This window comes from Pseudophryne corroboree, chromosome 10 (genome assembly GCF_028390025.1).
Source record: "Pseudophryne corroboree isolate aPseCor3 chromosome 10, aPseCor3.hap2, whole genome shotgun sequence".
NCBI classification, from domain to species: Eukaryota; Metazoa; Chordata; class Amphibia; order Anura; family Myobatrachidae; genus Pseudophryne; species Pseudophryne corroboree.
The window spans coordinates 7,472,390-7,494,332 of NC_086453.1; the positions used below are offsets into that span (position 1 = coordinate 7,472,390).

Below are 21,943 nucleotides of genomic sequence, written 5' to 3' on the forward strand. Positions count from 1 at the left end.
AGGTCCGGGCCAGCGTCTCCGCATGCACGGTGGAGAAGAGAAAATGGCGCTGGTAAGCTGTGCGGCTAAGCCCCGCCCCTTCCCGGCGCGCTATAGTCCCGCTAAAATTTAAAAAATTATACTGGCGGGGGTACATACACAGTGCCCAAGCACCCTTAATATGTCTATTGCCAGTGTAAAACAAGGCTCCAGTAACGTTCTGCCCAGGGCGCCCCCCCCCCCAGCGCCCTGCGAGTGCCGTTGGTGTGTGGGAGCATGGAGCGCAGCGCGACCGCTGCGCTGTACCTCTGTTACTGAAGTCTTCTGCCGTCTGAAGTCTTCTGTTCTTCTAATACTCACCCGGCTTCTTTCTTCTGGCATCTGTGAGGGGAGTGACGGCGCGGCTCCGGGAACAAGCAGCTAGGCGCACCAAGTGATCGAACCCTCTGGAGCTAATGGTGTCCAGTAGCCTAAGAAGCAGAGCCCTTAACTCAGAAGAAGTAGGTTCTGCTTCTCTCCCCTCAGTCCCACGATGCAGGGAGCCTGTAGCCAGCAGGTCTCCCTGAAAATAAAAAACCTAACATAAAGTCTTTCCAGAGAAACTCCGTAGAGCTCCCCTAGTGTGTGTCCAGTCACTCCTGGGCACAGAATCTAACTGAGGTCTGGAGGAGGGGCATAGAGGGAGGAGCCAGTTCACACCCAGTCAAAGTCTTTTAGTGTGCCCATGTCTCCTGCGGATCTCGTCTATACCCCATGGTCCTTTTGGAGTCCCCAGCATCCTCTAGGACATAAGAGAAAATAATGATACATGTAATATCTCTGTCACCAGCAGGTATATAATAATGATACATGTAATATCTTGATGGTGTAGGAGCTTCCGCAGTATAGCAAATATATATTGATTCACGTTTTTTCGCATTTATTAAGATATTTACTGTTAATCACAAAATGAGTTGATATGTCCTTAAGAAAAATGTGCAGAGCTGGTCAGAATACTATATTTGCTGAATAATCTTGTTTTAAGGCATGACTTGTACAAGACAAATGCAACATTAAATGTATTGGAAATGTATCCAAGACGGACAAAGCAACACCAGATATATCCAAGGCTAATTGAGAAGAATAAAGAAAGAAATCTTTTGAGTTTATGTCCGAAAGACTGATAAACGAAACAATAACCATTTTCAAGGCTGTCCTAGTTGCCACTTCTAACATTGTATGACAATCGATGTATTTTCAAGACATACATGGTGTACTCTGATTGGCTAAATGTATTGGCAAGCATAAACCCTTTGTTTTCAAGCTATAAATAATAAAGCTATGATGGCCCCTAGCGGGTCATTTTATGATTTGATTAAGGTTACACATGAACTTGTGTCCTTTTTTCATTCACTGATCTCCAACCGGTTGCAAGAGAAACAGAATTCTGACTGATGACTGCAGAGAGTTTATAGACCAGACCTGAATAGGTTAACATACCCTATCATTTTGGGAGCATCGTCCGGCATATTCCAGCATCTCCTCCACTGGCAATAAATCCTCTGATCTTTCAGGAACCGCTGATAACAAAAACCGGTAAGTGAGATTTAATGTGTAGATTTCTACCTGCTCACTTGAACTCAGCGTTTCTTGAAATCTGGGGAAGTCCAGTCGGGAAGGTCAGAGAATATTTTACAGAGCCCAGTGTCAGTCAGAAGAAATTTTTTAAGGTACCATACATGTATGTTATATTGTTGAATTGTGGGTAAATAATTTCAGATAATTTGCCACAAGTGCACAGGGGGAATTAATCAAATATGCAGAAAACTTTTAAATTGTGAAAGTACTAATACATGTTTATTAAGAAAATAGAGCCGTTTTATAAAGGTGGCGCATGGCCAAGATATGTTCTAATGCTGATAACCAGTTTGAATTGATAAATAACCAAAGAGGTGTATGCAAATCTTGTACCTGTGTTGTTGTGTTAAGAAAATACAAAGGGTCCGTAGCACCGAGATTGGTGGCAATTACAAGCACTGAAGTCTCATTTGGTTATGTGGAAAATGATGATGAATTTTATTGTACAAAAGGTTGTCATTTTAAAAAGGGAATTGTTGGAACATTACATTGAGAATGATTGATCTAACATCATAACCTATTGGCCTAGGAACCACATAATCCCAGGTCTAAGACCCATGTGCCCGTGCAGCCTCAAACAGCTGCCGTGCACACAGATAACAGATATAGCATTTACTGTCATCCTTGTTTTTGTATCCTTGCACTGTTGTATGTACTCTGTCAATATGCTTTTGAAAAGGTGGGGGGGAGTCGGGTGTCTGCTGAATAATGAAACCAGTGTCAGTAACTAGATTCTGCTGCACACATTGTACTGTATATATTGTATGTCCCTATGCAAGACAGTTAAAGGGTAGGATTGGGTCTGTAATAAAGAACAGCTACTGTCTGAAAGAGACACAAGGTGAACGTATTCCAAGAATAGTGGGGAGTTTACCAAGAACACAAGGTACAAACAGGAGTCTATATAGGCAGAGGGATAGACCCTTGGAGTGACTTAACAATAAATATTAGGGACGCATCTCAGTGATCCAGAAGAAATAATCTATTATGCAGGTCTCACTTGGGGAGCAGTACTAACAGATTTTCCACCAACACAGGGAGGAAGGGACAACACTACAACCCATGTCATTTGTCCACAGACGGATTTAAGGAGCTTTTTAGGTACAAGGATAGAAGAGATTCTTCAGAGTCAGCGTCTCACAAGGAGATTTTAATTCCCTCATAAGGGGTTGCTAAAATACCACATCAGGATGGGTTCAAACCCGTGGATATTGTTAGTAACAGGGAGGGTAAGAAAAGCTTTAAAAGGAGATTTTAAGTCCCTCATAAGGAGTTACTAAAATACCACATCAGGAGGGGTTCCGCGCACGTTCACCCAGGCATGGGAGCGCGGTCTGTAAAGATGTCAGGGCCCGACAAACCCGTGGATATTGTTAGTAACAGGGAGGGCAGGAAAGCTTTGAAAGGAATAAGTAAAATTTTCAGAAGAGCAGGTTTTCCGTCAGAAGGGACACTAGACTTAGAGAAATGGAAAAAAATTTGCCTCCTGTAACAAGAGTTGGATTATTAAGCATAATAGTAGAGATCAAGCATCCATCTGGATCACTGTAGCAAAAGAATTAGGAGCAGAGAATAGAAGAAGAGATGAGGAAAATGATTTCCCCATTGTACCAGAGTACTCAATAGCACCACAACCAGCGTTAAACTCACTGCCTGTGATTCCAGCAACAGCACCTGCACACTATACCCCACCCCTATACCCAGACATGCATGCACACCAAGGTACCCATAGTATGAACAGAATGAAATCATCTGCAAGCTCACTAACAGTAAAATTGAAAAAAAGATGAGCCAGGAAAAGAGTGACGAATAATCAGCCCTATCTTGGAAGGATCTGTAGTTGAAAATCCGAATGATTTACCTGAGCTATGTGTACAGAGTATGCCCCAGTGTCCTGATACTTTATCACAAGAAACCCCAACAAGACCAACCAAAGAAACTGGGCAGCTAAAGTTCCCCTCATGTTTAAACGAGTGGTAGACACCTGGAATCAAGCTATGAGTCCAGTAAACAATTGTCCACAATCAGGAACTATAGGCGAAAGGGTGCAAATCAGGCGGAGAGGAGAAGCAAGGGATCAAGACACAGCCTCTACAGCTTTTCATGCCCAGGTGCATAATGTACAGAATAAACTGACATATTTTCCAGAAAGATTGTGTCCGGTATGTCAGTTTTGCGTTCCAGAAGGATATGAACATTGCCCAAATTGTGGAAACTGGATTTCACACCATGAACCACCATGCCAAGATATCTATGCGACTAGAAATACTGAAAGACGGTCATCATTGCCTGTTTCTCTGTATCCAGCACAAGTACAGAGAATACGCAACCCAGATAATGCAGCCAGGACGAACGAACCATACATCGTACAGAGCCAACACCACAAACCATGGTATGGCAATGGTCTCGCAAATATAGTTGCAGAGACCCCAGATCTTAGAAAAAACCCAACAGCAGTTTATGCCTATATGGAAAGAATTCAAACCATATGGACACCGGCATGGGTCGACTACCACCAGTTGTGTGAGGCTATACTAGGACCAGCAACTGCCCAAACAGTAAGCACCATGTTAAAAGCAGATGCAGTAGATGATTGCCCAGCCATAACGGACGTTCCGACAGAGGAAAATAGAACAACGTTTGAAAGTAGAAAGATGTACATGACAAGACTTAAGAGATGGTGTCATGCACAGACACTCAGAGCACCAGCAGCCCCAGACTTGAAACAGGAAAAGACTAAGTCCATCAGAACTTACTATGATAAAGTCACTATACGACACACAAGATGATAGAATATGAAGGTGTGCAACTCCTGTGTCGGCAACAGTGTACTCAGTCACCACTGGCAGTTCGATAAAAGTGACTTTACCCACAGGAGACCCAAGGGTTTCAAGAGCTGTTTTTATGCACAACCAGATTCCTCTACGTTTACTTACAGATCAAGCCATTGCAACGACTGGATTGGGAGGTTAAGCCCTACCCCTGCAAGAAAGCAAAGATGTAACCTGAAATACAAGCTGCTATACAAGACTATCTCTCACAGGAAAAGTAAGACAAAGAGGAACAACAACTCCCAGCATAAACATCATTATGTTAAACACCAGCCTGGGTGGACTTGGACTAAGAAGATGACATGCCTGCAGCAGTGAGAAAGAATATGCAAGTAAAGAAAGGACAAAGTATGAAGAATAATGAATGAATCATAAAGAGAGGTGATTGGAAAAAGAAAAGTTGAGAAACAATATGAAGGCCGCATGAAAGTTTGGAGACTAAAGGAAGTCTGCATTAAGAAGGACAAAGAAAGACATCTGACAAGTGGTCAGTACTACCTGGCAAGATTACAGAGATAATGCCATGATTTAAAGCTACAGAAGCTCCGGGGTTTAAAGCAAATAATAAGGAACAAGACAGAAAAAGTTCCAGAAGACAAATGAATGATGCTTCTTCTGCCAATATGAAGTACAAGCTTCTTCAGGTACTCCCCAGTGAACATAATGTCTCCAGAAGAAACAGCAGAAGGTATGATTACAGTCACCTTGCCCACTGGAGAAATACGTTTGTGCCTAATGAATACTGGAGCCAGCACACGCAGAAGACAGCAGAGGGAGATAAGAACTGATGATATCAGAAATTCTTAAAAGGCCAGGAGATGAAAGAAATACAGTCACCAATACCAGCCCAGTTCTTGACCTTGGAGTACATGTCCAGTGACTTTGCTGAAGCACAATGTACAAAAGCTTATCCAAGGAGAATGCAAGAAGAAGTTTAACTTTTCAGCAACTTATCAAAGGAAAGAACAAAAAGCCATTTAGAAGCAAGTTAAAACAGAAGTTCAGTATTGGCTCATTCCCGCAGTACCAGTTGTAGAAGAAAGGAAGCAATACTACTGGACCAGGATAGCTTTGTGGAGGGGCTATATCACCAAGTGATTTATCCACAAAACACACAGCTAAATACAGGATGTGAATGAACTGTTGATTACCACCACCACTAAAAGAAGTACCAAGAAGGGGCAGTGTCCTTAGTGAAGTTTCTGGAAGAACAAGACTGCAGAGCCTCAGAAGGAGAAATTGCAGCTAGTCAAGCAAGAGTTAATCTTCCTAGGACACCCAAGGTACCCGACATCTAACAAAAGTGAGAAGGAAAAGATTCAGACTGCAAGCTAAGATGCCAACTAGTGTCAAGCAAGTCAGATGATCATTCCTGGGCCTAGTAGGACACTACAGAACACGGATACCTCTAGCACCAGTCTACATGCAAGCATTGTATGACAACACTGAAAGGGAGGAGGGTCCGCATCCTACATACAGCAACAGATGAATTAGGCTATTGAACAGTTGGAAACAGCAGTTGCCTCATCTCAAGCCCTAGAACTACCTGACTATTAAAGAATGAGGCCATACATAGAAGTCCTTATGCAAAATCATGGACTGAGGTGAAGACCAGTGGCCTACAACTCAAGCAAGCTTGACAGCGGTAATCAAAGAGCACCTACCGGCATCAGAGCAGTGATAGCAGCAACAGTCCTAGAAGAGTATAAGAGCACAGACACAGTGATGAATCAGAAGTCCTAGAAGAGGACAAGAGCACAGGCATAGTGCTGAATCATGAACTTATCATCCAGGGTCCACATGCAGGTACAGAGAAGCTTCAACAAGCAAGAACCAAACACCTGTCAGTGGCAAGGCTGACCATGTATGAAGTAGCACTGCCAAAGTGCGACAAGTAACCATCTGACGATGTATTACCCTCAACTCAGCAACCCTTTTCTAGCATTAATCAATAAAGGTGTTGAATCTCAAGATTCAAAAGGAGGGAAAAACAGATTATCTACTGATGAATGGGAAAGCCAGAAGTTTCTAACATTCACTCACGAAGGTAAACAATATTGTTGGACACGATTACCCCAAGGGGGAGCAACCAGTCCATCAGATTTCTCGGAGGCAATGGCATTAATCCTGCAGAAATGGAGACCGGACTTTACAGACACCCAGTTAGTTCAATATGTCGATGATCTGCTTATTGCTGCACAGACAGAAGAAAAGTGCAAAAAGGAAACAGCATCACTACTCATGTCAAAAGCCAAACTACAGCTAGTACAGACAAGAGTTATCTTTTTAGGACACTGCATATCCCAAGGAACAAGGCATCTTACTGATGAAAGAACAAAAGCAATAACTCAAGCAAAAACCCCAAGAACATTAAATGAAATCAGAGCTTTTCTGGGCCTTATTGGTTATTGCAGAGAATGGATACCCTCAGCCTCATTACTGATGCATCCCCTATATGAATTAACAAAAAAAAGGAGGCGTCCATCAGAAAACAGGGACACCATGGAAGAAGCAGTAAGAAAACTAAAGCAAGCCATAATAACAGCCCCAGCATTGGGATTGCCTGATTACAAAAAAGCCTTTTCACCTATTCTGCCATGAAAACAGAGGGCATTCTTTAGGGGTGCTCACCCAGAAATACGGACCAAAACAAAGACCAGTGGCATACTATTCAGCCCAGTTGGATCCGATTATCAGAGGAGCACCATCCTGTGTCCGAGCAATGGCAGCAGCAGCAATAATGAAGGAAAAGGTGACAGACATCATTGTGCTTGATCATCCACTGTGTATACAAGTACCGCACGCTGTAACAGAAATACTAAGTCAAGAAAAAAGCAAGCATCTTTCTGCAGCCAGACTTACCAAATATGAAGTGATTGCCTAGCCCTCATGGAATTAGAGACTTTACCTCTTCCTAATGTCCAAGATACACCACTGGACAATCAAGACATGAACCTGTTCGTCGATGGATCAAGATATAATGATAATGGATCCCCAAGGACAGGATATGCAGTAACAACTGAAACTTAAGTCATAGACTCTGGACCATTGCTACCAAGAATGACAGCACAAGAAGCAGAACTCATAGCAATGACCAGAGCCTGCATACATGCTGAAAACATGACAGCTAATATCTAGTCCCAGGATTACGCTGTTATTTGGAAAAGTAGGGACTTCAAAGGTGCAAACGGAAAACCTATCAAACATGCCAGTTTGATTATGGAACTCTTCAGAACATTGGAACTACCTAAAAGGATTGGTATAATCAAGGTACAAGCACATACTCTACCAGCAGCTCTATTTCCACCTATGTTACAAGTAGCTCATGGACAAGTACATCATTCAAAGGAAGCCATGGTGAATAGAGTACAAGAGCATTGGATAGCTCCAGGCTTCAATAAAGCTGCAACAAACTTTGTAGCAGGATGCTGGATCTGTGGAATCAGCAATCCAGGACAAAGAACCAAGACACCTCTAGGAAGTATACCCAAAGCCTCTTACCCATTTGAAAGACTACAAATTGACTATATACAGTGGCCACGAAGCGGTCCATATGAATATGTACTAGTAACAACGGACATGTTTAGTTACTGGGCCGAAGCCTGGCCAGTAAGCAAAGCCACAGCAAAAACCACTGCAAAGAAACTGATAGCAGAAGTAGTATGTAGATTTGGGATACCTGAGGTTATAGAATCAGATAGAGGTACACATTTCACAGGAGAAGTCATGCAGCATATAATGAAAGATTTGGGGGTACAGCAGGCCTTCCACGTGCCTTACCGCCCCCAGGCGAGTGGGAGGGGGGACATCTGAACTTTGACCTTAAGCTAAAACTACAGAAAATGACAGAAACCAAAAGAACGGCCAGAATGCCTACCTATAGTATTGTTCAATATTAGGACCACACCCATGAAACCTAGTAAACTGACTCCATATGAAATATTGTTTGGGTCAGCTCTAAGAACAGGTTGTTATTATCCACAACAATTACAACATAATCATGGTTATTTTTACAGGTTATGTACATGAGGTCTGTAAAACATTGACTAACCTCCATTGCCGAGTGTTTTCTTCCATTCCAGACCCAGAAGGATCAGCTACGCATAAGCTAAATCCAGGAGATTGGGTCTATTTAAAGAGACATGTGAGAAAGACCTTTGAACCAAGATATGATGGTTCATATCAAGTGCTGCTAACCATGTCTACCTTAAATTAAGGTGAAAGGTCGTGATACCTGATTACATGCATCCCACTCGAAGAAGTTGACAGTGACTCTCCAGCCAGAAGAATGAAGTTGCTTATCCTTTGGTTGTTGTTAGGGGTAATCCCCAAGGTTTGGACTATAAGTCCAGGGGACTGGTTTACTGAAAGGAAATAGTTCAGGCCTAGGTAGTGTAGTGTAGGTAGAATAGGGAGAAAAAGTGGAATCAAAAAGAGGGGAAATGATGGTGTAGGAGCTTCCGCAGTATAGCAAATATATATATTGATTCACGTTTTTTCGCATTTATTAAGATATTTACTGTTAATCACAAAATGAGTTGATATGTCCTTAAGAAAAATGTGCAGAGCTGGTCAGAATACTATATTTACTGAATAATCTTGTTTTAAGGCATGACTTGTACAAGACAAATGCAACATTAAATGTATTGGAAATGTATCCAAGACGGACAAAGCAACACCAGATATATCCAAGGCTAATTGAGAAGAATAAAGAAAGAAATCTTTTGAGTTTATGTCCGAAAGACTGATAAACGAAACAATAACCATTTTCAAGGCTGTCCTAGTTGCCACTTCTAACATTGTATGACAATCGATGTATTTTCAAGACATACATGGTGTACTCTGATTGGCTAAATGTATTGGCAAGCATAAACCCTTTGTTTTCAAGCTATAAATAATAAAGCTATGATGGCCCCTAGCGGGTCATTTTATGATTTGATTAAGGTTACACATGAACTTGTGTCCTTTTTTCATTCACTGATCTCCAACCGGTTGCAAGAGAAACAGAATTCTGACTGATGACTGCAGAGAGTTTATAGACCAGACCTGAATAGGTTAACATACCCTATCAATCTCTGTCACCAGCAGGTATATAATAATGATACATGTAATATCTCTGTCACCTCACAGCCCCTGCGCCCCATCTGTATTATAGTGATGTATCAGTGACTGGCAGGACAGGGGATGTATGATAATAACAGCAGGTACATACAGGTTGAGTGTCCCATATCCAAATATTCCGAAATACGGAATTTTTGGACTGAGATAGTGAAACCTTTGTTTTCTGATTGGTCAATATACGCAAAGTTATTAAAAATACTGTATTAAATGACCTTCAGGTTGTGTGTATAAGGTGTATGTGAAACATAAATGCATTCTGTGCTTAGATTTAGGTCCCATCGCCATGATATCTCATTATGGTATGCAATTATTCCAAAATACGGAACAATCCCATATCCAAAATACCTCTGGTCCCAAGCATTGTGGATAAGGGATACTCAACCTGTTATAATAATGATACATGTATTATCTCTGTCCCCTCGTGGTTCCCGCCTTGGAGTTGGCGCTCTCCGATTGGTCAGTTGCTGACACACGGGCCTCACGCATGCGCAGTGCCGTTTCCACGTCTCCCACAGATTATCACGGTCACAGCTCATGTTCCGTCAGTGCCCGGGAGAGAACCGTCATGTATTACCGTGTATATTACGGCGTTGGTGCAGAGGGAGTGACCCGGGGGTAGGTAAGGGAACAGTCGAGAGAGAATACCCTCGATGCGGTGCCCGGAGTAAAGATGGCGGCCGCGGTGTCAGAGCGGTGGTCACGTGGTAGCGCTGTGACAGGAGGTGTCTCTCGGTGATTGGTCGGCTGCAGACGCTTCCGGTGACGTGGAGGTGGCCGCTCAGGACCGGGAATGATGGCTGCTTCCCTGTGCTCTTCGCTGCTGCTACTCCTGGCCGCACTGGCCCCCGGGGCCCTCGCCACGCCCCGCACCCTGGTCCTGCTGGAGAACATCAACCTGCGGGAGACACACTCCCTCTTCTTCCGCAGCCTGGCCGGTGAGAGACCCGCATATACACCTATACCGCATGCACATGTATACCTGTATACAGCTATATACTCCATACACCTATATACTCCCCTCACATGCCTGTATACACACATATACCTGTATACACCTATATACTCCCCTCACATGCTTGTATACACCTATATACTCCCCGCACATGCCTGTATACACCTATATACTCCCCGCACATGCCTGTATACACCTATATACTCCATATACCTATATATTCCCCTCACATGCCTGTATACACCTGTATTCTCCGCTCACATGCCTGTATACACCTGTATACTTCGCTCACATCCCCGCATGCACATATATACCTGTATACAGCTATATACTCCATATACCTATATACTCCCCTCACATGCCTGTATACACACATATACCTGTATACACCTATATACTCCCCTCACATGCCTGTATACACCTATATACTCCCCTCACATGCCTGTATACACCTATATACTCCCCTCACATGCCTGTATACACCTATATACTCCCCTCACATGCCTGTATACACCTGTATACTCCCCTCACATGCCTGTATACACCTGTATACTCCCCTCACATGCCTGTATACACCTGTATACTCCCCTCACATGCCTGTATACACCTGTATACTCCCCTCACATGCCTGTATACACCTGTATACTCCCCTCACATGCCTGTATACACCTGTATACTCCCCTCACATGCCTGTATACACCTGTATACTCCCCTCACATGCCTGTATACACCTGTATACTCCCCTCACATGCCTGTATACTCCATACACCTATATGCTCCTCTCACATGCCTCCATACACCTAGATGCTCCCCTCACATGCCTCCATACACCTAGATGCTCCCCTCACATGCCTCCATACACCTAGATGCTCCCCTCACATGCCTCCATACACCTAGATGCTCCCCTCACATGCCTCCATACACCTAGATGCTCCCCTCACATGCCTCCATACACCTAGATGCTCCCCTCACATGCCTCCATACACCTAGATGCTCCCCTCACATGCCTCCATACACCTAGATGCTCCCCTCACATGCCTCCATACACCTAGATGCTCCCCTCACATGCCTCCATACACCCAGATGCTCCCCTCACATGCCTCCATACACCCAGATGCTCCCCTCACATGCCTCCATACACCTAGATGCTCCCCTCACATGCCTCCATACACCTAGATGCTCCCCTCACATGCCTCCATACACCCAGATGCTCCGCTCACATGCCTCCATACACCCAGATGCTCCGCTCACATGCCTCCATACACCCAGATGCACCGCTCACATGCCTGTATACACCCAGATGCTCCGCTCACATGCCTGTATACACCCAGATGCTCCGCTCACATGCCTGTATACACCCAGATGCTCCGCTCACATGCCTCCATACACCCAGATGCACCGCTCACATGCCTGTATACACCCAGATGCTCCGCTCACATGCCTGTATACACCCAGATGCTCCGCTCACATGCCCGTATACACCCAGATGCTCCGCTCACATGCCCGTATACACCCAGATGCTCCGCTCACATGCCCGTATACACCCAGATGCTCCGCTCACATGCCCGTATACACCCAGATGCTCCGCTCACATGCCCGTATACACCCATATGCTCCGCTCACATGCCCGCATACACCCATATGCTCCGCTCACATGCCCGCATACACCCATATGCTCCGCTCACATGCCCGCATACACCCATATGCTCCGCTCACATGCCCGCATACACCCATATGCTCCGCTCACATGCCCGCATACACCCATATACTCCGCTCACATGCCCGCATACACCCATATACTCCGCTCACATGCCCGCATACACCCATATACTCCGCTCACATGCCCGCATACACCCATATACTCCGCTCACATGCCCGCATACACCCATATACTCCGCTCACATGCCCGCATACACCCATATACTCCGCTCACATGCCCGCATACACCCATATACTCCGCTCACATGCCCGCATACACCCATATACTCCGCTCACATGCCCGCATACACCCATATACTCCGCTCACATGCCCGCATACACCCATATACTCCGCTCACATGCCCGCATACACCCATATACTCCGCTCACATGCCCGCATACACCCATATACTCCGCTCACATGCCCGCATACACCCATATACTCCGCTCACATGCCCGCATACACCCATATACTCCGCTCACATGCCCGCATACACCCATATACTCCGCTCACATGCCCGCATACACCCATATACTCCGCTCACATGCCCGCATACACCCATATACTCCGCTCACATGCCCGCATACACCCATATACTCCGCTCACATGCCCGCATACACCCATATACTCCGCTCACATGCCCGCATACACCCATATACTCCGCTCACATGCCCGCATACACCCATATACTCCGCTCACATGCCCGCATACACCCATATACTCCGCTCACATGCCCGCATACACCCATATACTCCGCTCACATGCCCGCATACACCCATATACTCCGCTCACATGCCCGCATACACCCATATACTCCGCTCACATGCCCGCATACACCCATATACTCCGCTCACATGCCCGCATACACCCATATACTCCGCTCACATGCCCGCATACACCCATATACTCCGCTCACATACACATATATACCTGTATACACCTATATACTCCCCTCACATGCCTGTATACACATATAGTGTTCATGCTAGGCTGTTTTAGCAGGACGGGGCAAAATCCGCCCTACCCTTTCTGCGGCGCCCTGCTAAAACAGCCGGCCGCTTCCTGTCCTCCCAGTGTGTAAAGATGCCGTGCGCATGCATGCAGCATCCATTCACGCTGTGAGAGAGAGCTTGGGGGAAGCCCAGCACCTGCATAGGTGCTGAGCACGCCCCCATCAGTGACGCCGCCGGCCGCCCACGCCCCCTGTTTTATCGTCTGTGGGCTGAACCCCCCACTTTTATTATGTAAAATGATCATGCCCCCTATTTTGCGTGGCCATGCCCCATTTTTGACGCGCATGTTCCCCCCACAGTCCGGCGCCCTGCCCAGCCCAAATCCTAGCATGAACACTACACATATATAACTGTATACACCTATATACTCCCCTCACATGCCTACATACACATATATACCTGTATACACCTATATACTCCCCTCACATCACTGCATACACATATATACACCTATATACTCCCCTCACATGCCTACATACACATATATACCTGTATACACCTATATACTCCCCTCACATCACTGCATACACATATATACACCTATATACTCCCCTCACATGCCTGCATACACATACCTGTATACACCTATATACTCCCCTCACATGCCTGCAGACACATATATACCTGTATACACATATATGCTCCAGTCAGTTTTTTTCAAACAACATCAGAATTTCCTGTACAGTTCATTGCTGTACACAGATTAGAAATAGCAGCTATGGTTCAAAAGTTACAACACTTTTTGTTGCACGTAACTGAAGATGGCTTTGACAAAAGAGGAGAGAATTGAGGTCATTTAGATGTCTGTAGAACAAAGTTTCCGTGTCATAGCTTCAGATTTGAACAACCGGCACCCAGAAAGACCTCCAATTTCACATAACTCTGTCTGGTGCCTAATTTCCAAATTCAGAGAAACTGTGACTGTGACTGACAAGTCACGGAGTGGTCGTCCAAAAAGTGCTACTGACGAGTCATCCTCAACAATGGTTTTGGCATCCTTCGTGAAGAACCCACAACGCAGCACACAACGTTTGTCAGCAGAACGTGGAATCAGCCAGTCATCGATCGTACGAATCCTTCATGCCCATCGATGGCATCTATTCAAGATCCAGCTGTGTGAAATTGGAGATCTTTCTGGGTGCCGGTTGTTAAAATCTGCAGCTATGACACGGAAATTTAGTTCTCCAGACATCAAAATGACCTAAATTCTCTCCTCTTTTGTCAAAGCCTTCTTCAGTTACCGGCAACAAAAAAGTGTTGTAGCCCTTGAACCATAGCTGCTATTTCAAATCTGTTTGCAGCAATAAACTATTCAGCAAATTGTGATGTTGTTTGACATGTTACACGACCCCCTTTCCATTTGAAAAAACTGTCTTACTGTAGATTCAAGATGGCCGATTTCAAGATGACGCCCGTGTTCGGTACATTCCCTAAAAGATAGCCCACTTCACCCATACCTTACTGGAGTATACAGTTTTCCCATTTCTGGCTCAGTTTTTGAAACAAAAGGGCGTACTGCGACTTTTGAATCACCCTGAGTGCATGTGTTAGGTTGAGGAGCGGAGTTGGTTGGCCGGCGTGTTACAGAATGAACGTGTCTGCTGCAGATTCCGTCTGTGTGCCGGTGTGATTGCAGACTGCAGAAGATTTCTTACTGTATACACATTCTTCATGTATGAAGGAGAGATTTTCCGTCAAAACCTATTGCATATTTAGGTCACTGATCCCATAACTCTGGTTTCTGTTACAGACAGGGGCTTCGACCTTTCCTTCAAGACTGCTGATGATCCGAGCCTGTCTCTAATCAAGTATGGCGAGTTTCTGTACGACAATCTGATCATCTTTTCGCCGTCAGTAGAGGGTTTGTATCTACCTTGTGTTAGTGCTCCACCAGCAGTGCGCGCCTCTTATGACGTCACTTCAGTGACAGCGGCTATGTTAGTAACGCTGATTCCTGCTGTACACGTGCTGACAGAACCTCCCTGTTACTGCTATATATTACGTGTACGTCTCATCTACGCATCTGGAAACCGCCAGCACGTGAATTGCATTTGCAGTGGATTAAGAATTTGCAAAACACATACAATGCAATATATGTAGCTGTGTGTATAGTTACTGAGCGCTGCCTCTTACAGCAGAGTAAGTTCTGACGTTCTCAGCAGGGATTCCTCCTGTGTCTGCAGCATTCTCATCTGCAGTCTTCTGCTTCCCGGAACGGTAGCGTGGAAGCTGCCCTGTGGGCCTATGGCAGAAACTTCTGCAATAGCTTAGTAACTGGTATAAAGCGCAAGAACCCGTGTTTGTAATGAATACCTGCTGCACAGATGGTACCGTACGTACAGTGTATGCACCCAGTAACGTGGCGCTTGTTCTTTCTTGCAGATTTTGGAGGGAACATCAATGTAGAGACAATCAGCGCATTTATTGATGGCGGTGGCAGCGTGTTGTTGGCCGCCAGCTCTGATATAGGTAAGTCAGAGAACCTAGATGTAAGATGTCTCATCCAAGTGAGGATACAGTCCGCGATCGGTTGGCGCCTCACTCCTTTCCTGACTCCAGGGATCTTCTTTCACAGGGGACCCTCTGCGTGAACTGGGCAGCGAGTGCGGCATTGAGTTTGACGAGGAGAAAACTTCTGTCATTGATCACCTGAATTGTGACATCTCTGACCCCGGCCAGGTATGTACCATGGAGGACGATGCTGCTAGCCTGACACTACGGCTCGGGCCGGGCCTCGTCCTGTGCTAAGTATCTGTCTCCCCCTGCAGCACACCCTGATTGTGGCGGACTCTGAGAACCTCCTGAAGGCCCCGACTATAGTGGGGAAATCCACCCTGAACCCCATTCTCTTCAGAGGCGTCGGGTGAGTGTATTTACAGCTCATTGTTCACCACCGTGATATCGGATGTCCTCTAACAATCCTCGTCCTGCTCTGTGCAGCATGGTGGCCGATCCAGACAACCCCCTAGTGCTCGACATCCTCACCGGTTCCTCCACCTCCTACTCCTTCTTTCCCGATAAGCCCATTACACAGGTACGTGCTCTCAGCCCACAGTAAGTATGGCTGCCCCCAGCTGCGCCAGTCCTATGGGGGGTTTATAATGGTTCACACCAGGGGAAAGTGAAGAACTGAGCTGTATCACGCCGGAAAGTGAATGTGTATATATTATATATGCAGATAAGCGCTATCCAGGTGAATCATACTGTATAGGAATTGTATTACTATTCCCTTGTATACTAAAGGAGCCTACACACTGGGCGATGTTGGCGATATTATCGATTTATTTATTTATTTTTCTCCTGCCAACGATTTAAAGCCTATACACTAGAAGATATCAATGGCCAGTTTGGACAATATGAGAGTACAGACATCTATATCGTCTAAATTGACTGGCATGTTTAAACGATGAGCGGGCACATTGAAGCATCCACACTGAAAGATATGAATGATCTGTCGTTCATTTATGAATGACATCGTTCATATCTTTCACGTATATCGACCAGTGTGTAGGCCCCTTAAGAGTTCTCCCACATTCTGCAGCTCTTCCCAATCCCTCTTTCCATCCCGCAGTATCCGCACGCCGTCGGGAAGAATACTCTCCTGATCGCAGGTCTCCAGGCCAGGAATAACGCTCGTGTGGTTTTCAGTGGATCTCTGGATTTCTTCAGCGACGCTTTCTTCAACTCTGCTGTGCAGAAAGCTGCTCCCGGTTCCCCCAGGTACTTGCGTCTACGGGCCGATTGCCCTCCCCTTACAGCGTCTGATCACTTTATTCCTTTCCTGCTGGGATATCGCAGACCCTCACCCCCTGCTCTCTCCTATTTCCTCCATTCAGGTTTTCCAAGACTGGAAACTACGAGCTGGCGGTGGCCCTGTCCCGCTGGGTGTTTAAAGAGGAGGGCGTGCTGAGGGTCGGCGCTGTGTCTCATCACCGTGTAGGAGAAACGGAACCCCCCAGCGCTTACACCATCACCGACCTCGTGGTAAGGATGTGGCTGAGGGGTGAAGCTTGCACTTCGCACTATGTCTGCAGCAACCTGGTCCACACCAGTAACAGAGCTGTGTTGGCCCCCGTAATGGCCGGTCACCCCATCAGGGCCACCTGATCCCGCATAGACACCCACCACCTGTTCTCAAGGCTAGAGCGGCGTAGTTGTGCAGGTTATACTATGGGGCTCAGGGATGCAATACCGCAACCAGTACGGAGCGTGTAAGCTAGCACTCATCCGATCTGAGCGGGGACACCTCTACGTCTGTCCATCCAGTCAGTATGTCTTCTGTCCCCCTCCAGGAATACAGCATTGTTATTGAGAAGCTCACGGAGGGCAAGTGGATCCCCTACGACGGAGACGACATTCAGCTGGAGTTTGTCCGCATTGACCCATTTGTCCGCACGTTCCTGAAGAAGACCGGTGAGTTCTCCCCTGTCCACTGATTCTGGGATTTCTTGGCAATGGTTTGGCAGTTCATGGTAGCCATCGAGTGGTGTTGCTGTAACTGCTCGTCCCTTCTACAGGCGGGAAGTACAGCGTCCAGTTCAAGCTCCCAGATGTGTACGGTGTGTTCCAGTTCAAAGTGGATTATAACCGCCTGGGGTATACCCACCTCTACTCGGCCACACAGGTGAGCTCTTACGTCAGCGGTATAGGTGCCTCTCTATGCTGCTCCGGAGAAGGGTGATCATAGTGGAAGTGGGAGGAGAGGCATTGGATGGTAGTATTCATGTCACGTAAATACGATATCCGGACTCCAGGTCGACAGGAAAAAGTGTTGACATGAGTTTTTCACTTTTTTTTTTTTTCTTTCATTTTTTTTACTTTTATCATACTTTATAATCCACGTGGACTACAAATGGGAACGGTAACCTGTGCCGAGCGCAGCGAGGGGACACTGTGCACTAATTGGGGTTCCCGGTCACATTACGAAGAAAACGACACCAAAAACACACACAAAACACATGTCGGTCTTTTTTCTGTGTCTACCTATTTGCAGTGTTGACCTAAGGTGTCGACCAACTGCTGTTGAACCAAGTGGTGTTGACCCTGAGTCCCAGATCCCATAAATACATATATACGGAATGTTCTATTCCCGCAGCATATATGCTGTATGTACACGTATCATATAGATGTTCTATTCCCGCAGCATATAGGCTATATGTACACGGGTATCATATAGATGGTCTATTCCCGCAGCATATAGGCTGTATGTACACGTGTCGTATAGATGGTCTATTCCCGCAGCATATAGGCTGTATGTACACGCGTCATATAGATGTTCTATTCCCGCAGCATATAGGCTGTATGTACACGTGTCATACAGATGTTCTATTCCCGCAGCATATAGGCTGTATGTACACACGTCATATAGATGTTCTATTCCCGCAGCATATAGGCTGTATGTACGCGTGTCATACAGATGTTCTATTCCCGCAGCATATAGGCTGTATGTACACGTGTCATATAGATGGTCTATTCCCGCAGCATATAGGCTGTATGTACACGTGTCATATAGATGGTCTATTCCCGCAGCATATTGGCTGTATGTACACGTGTCATATAGATGGTCTATTCCCGCAGCATATAGGCTGTATGTACACGTGTCATATAGATGGTCTATTCCCGCAGCATATAGGCTGTATGTACACGTGTCATACAGATGGTCTATTCCCGCAGCATATAGGCTGTATGTACACGTGTCATACAGATGGTCTATTCCCGCAGCATATAGGCTGTATGTACACGTGTCATATAGATGGTCTATTCTCGCAGCATATAGGCTGTATGTACACGCGTCATATAGATGTTCTATTCCCGCACCATATAGGCTGTATGTACACGCGTCATATAGATGTTCTATTCCCGCAGCATATAGGCTGTATGTACACGCGTCATACAGATGGTCTATTCCCGCAGCATATAGGCTGTATGTACACGCGTCATACAGATGGTCTATTCCCGCAGCATATAGGCTGTATGTACACGCGTCATACAGATGGTCTATTCCCGCAGCATATAGGCTGTATGTACACGTGTCATACAGATGGTCTATTCCCGCAGCATATAGGCTGTATGTACACGTGTCATACAGATGGTCTATTCCCGCAGCATATAGGCTGTATGTACACGTGTCATACAGATGGTCTATTCCCGCAGCATATAGGCTGTATGTACACGTGTCATATAGATGGTCTATTCCCGCAGCATATAGGCTGTATGTACACGTGTCATATAGATGGTCTATTCCCGCAGCATATAGGCTGTATGTACACGCGTCATATAGATGGTCTATTCCCGCAGCATATAGGCTGTATGTACACGCGTCATATAGATGTTCTATTCCCGCAGCATATAGGCTGTATGTACACGCGTCATAAAGATGTTCTATTCCCGCAGCATATAGGCTGTATGTACACGCGTCATATAGATGGTCTATTCCCGCAGCATATAGGCTGTATGTACACGCGTCATATAGATGGTCTATTCCCGCAGCATATAGGCTGTATGTACACGTGTCATACAGATGGTCTATTCCCGCAGCATATAGGCTGTATGTACACGTGTCATACAGATGGTCTATTCCCGCAGCATATAGGCTGTATGTACACGTGTCATACAGATGGTCTATTCCCGCAGCATATACACGTGTCATATAGATGGTCTATTCCCGCAGCATATAGGCTGTATGTACACGTGTCATACAGATGTTCTATTCCCGCAGCATGTACACGTGTCATATAGATGGTCTATTCCCGCAGCATATAGGCTGTATGTACACGTGTCATATAGATGGTCTATTCCCGCAGCATATAGGCTGTATGTACACGTGTCATATAGATGGTCTATTCCTGCAGCATATAGGCTGTATGTACGCGTCATACAGATGTTCTATTCCCGCAGCATATAGGCTGTATGTACACGTGTCATAGAGATGGTCTATTCCCGCAGCATATAGGCTGTATGTACACGTGTCATATAGCTGTGTATATATTCTATTCCCTTAGAAAAACCCTGTGGGAAACATTTGAACAATAAATAAATGGGATTATTGGCTGATTTTGCTGCACAGTGTGAAATGACTATTGTCTGGTTTAACCAATTACCACTTTGTGCCCCACTCCTGCAGGTGTCTGTCCGCCCCCTCCAGCACACACAGTACGAGCGATTCATCCCCTCCGCCTACCCGTACTATGCCAGCGCCTTCTCCATGATGGTCGGCCTCTTCATATTCAGCGTGGTGTTCCTGCACATGAAGGAGAAAGAGAAATCTGACTAGGCAGCCATTGATTCAGCACCAGGCACAGGGAGGACCGGCCAGGCAGCAGGGGCCGGAGCGGGGGTTCGGGGGGGCTGTTCCATGGGAGGGGGGTGTAATGGAGGAATGCTACTTTAAATCAGAGTTTGTAAATATCATGTCCTATTGTAAGCACTCGTGTCTGAGGGTGTGGTGCTTGTAATGGGGGAAACCTGGAACCAAATTGCAGTAATACAATCTCATCCTCCCACAGAAGACTGCTTCAATTTTTTTATTTTTTCATTCATGGTTTGGACTTTAATGGGCACTTTGACGACTAATGTGATAATTTCTATGAAGAATAAAAGTCTGTTTCCCCCTTGTTCTTGTGCTGCTCTGAGATGAGGAATATCTTCGTGTTGTCTCCTCTGTCCTGTTTCTTCTATAACTCGCGTTCTGGTGTCTGAGCGCGTTCCCCCTGAGGTCTCGCCACTGCAAAATCAGGATTTTGGTACTTACCGATAAATCCCTTTCTCCGATTCCACAGGGGCCACTGGAGTGCAGATACAATGGGGACATAGTAGGCAGTGACTGGGAGCTGGCACTTTAAATTAATAACCGTGTGACTAGCTCCTCCCCTACTATGTCCCCCCTCCAAGCCAGTCTAGTTAAAACTGTGCCCGAGGAGAGCTGGAAAAGACCAACATTAAAGTAGAGGAGGTTCGCTTAAGCCAGTTAAATCAGGATTTTGGTACTTACCGATAAATCCCTTTCTCCGATTCCAGAGGGGCCACTGGACACCCACCCTGCGCGGTTTCCTCCTACTTCACTTATCTGTTTGCAGGTCACTGTGTGACTGCTCGTTTTGTTCATGTTACCCTTTCACTATGTTTCCAGGTTTCCTTGGTGTTATCCTGTTTTCTCCTTCATCCACTAGGGGACACTGGAGTGCAGATACAATGGGGACGTCTCAGAGCTCCCAAGACGGGAGGGAGAGCGTTGATAGTCCTGCAAAACCGCCTGGCCAAATTGTGACACAAAGGCCGCAAAAGTGTCAAACCTGTAAAACGTGACAAACGTATGACGGCCCAACCAAGAGTGGCATAGCGACATGAAGTAGTTACGGAAACCCCGTGGGCGACCGCCCACGAAGGTCCCACAGAGTGCGTAGCATGCGCCGAAATGGAAGACGGAGACTCTCGAGCAACCGCTAAATAAGCCTGTCTGAGGGTCAGATGTATCCAACGGGCCAACGTTTGCTCGGACACCGGCCATCCAGGACGGGAGCATCGTACATAACAAAGAAGAAAACAGACTGCCGAATAGTCAAAGTCCTCTGTACAGAGAGTCGGAGCGCCCTGACATCATCCAAAGATCATGAATCCGGTGAATCCGCCGAGAGTGCCGAAAAAACAAGTGGCCGAGTTATATGAAAAGCGGACACCACCCCGGAAGAAACGACAGCTGAGCATGAAGCTCAGCCGTATCCCCATGGAATAT

General features: G+C 46.0%; 1 protein-coding gene across 1 annotated transcript; it reads left to right on the forward strand.

Annotated features, from left to right (window-relative positions):
* The first annotated feature begins 10,286 nt into the window (after positions 1-10,286).
* On the forward strand, positions 10,287-20,825 carry DDOST (dolichyl-diphosphooligosaccharide--protein glycosyltransferase non-catalytic subunit). The gene is made up of 11 exons (XM_063942075.1): positions 10,287-10,483; positions 14,963-15,073; positions 15,595-15,681; positions 15,788-15,891; positions 15,981-16,075; positions 16,153-16,246; positions 16,784-16,932; positions 17,049-17,196; positions 17,505-17,625; positions 17,730-17,836; positions 20,336-20,825. Exons 1-11 carry the CDS (start codon positions 10,339-10,341, stop codon positions 20,483-20,485), a joined length of 1,311 nt encoding a protein of 436 aa, XP_063798145.1. The 5' UTR covers positions 10,287-10,338; the 3' UTR covers positions 20,486-20,825.
* Positions 20,826-21,943: the final 1,118 nt, after the last annotated feature.

What these genes read in the sequence shown, in the direction of transcription:
- DDOST (XM_063942075.1), top strand. Translation starts at nt 10,339, where the DNA reads ATGATGGCTGCTTCCCTGTGCTCTTCGCTGCTGCTACTCCTGGCCGCA. An exon ending in CCGATAAGCCCATTACACAG is followed by an intron (nt 16,247 to 16,783) that starts GTACGTGCTCTC and finishes TCCATCCCGCAG; the next exon opens with TATCCGCACGCCGTCGGGAA. An exon ending in GCTGCTCCCGGTTCCCCCAG is followed by an intron (nt 16,933 to 17,048) that starts GTACTTGCGTCT and finishes TCCTCCATTCAG; the next exon opens with GTTTTCCAAGACTGGAAACT.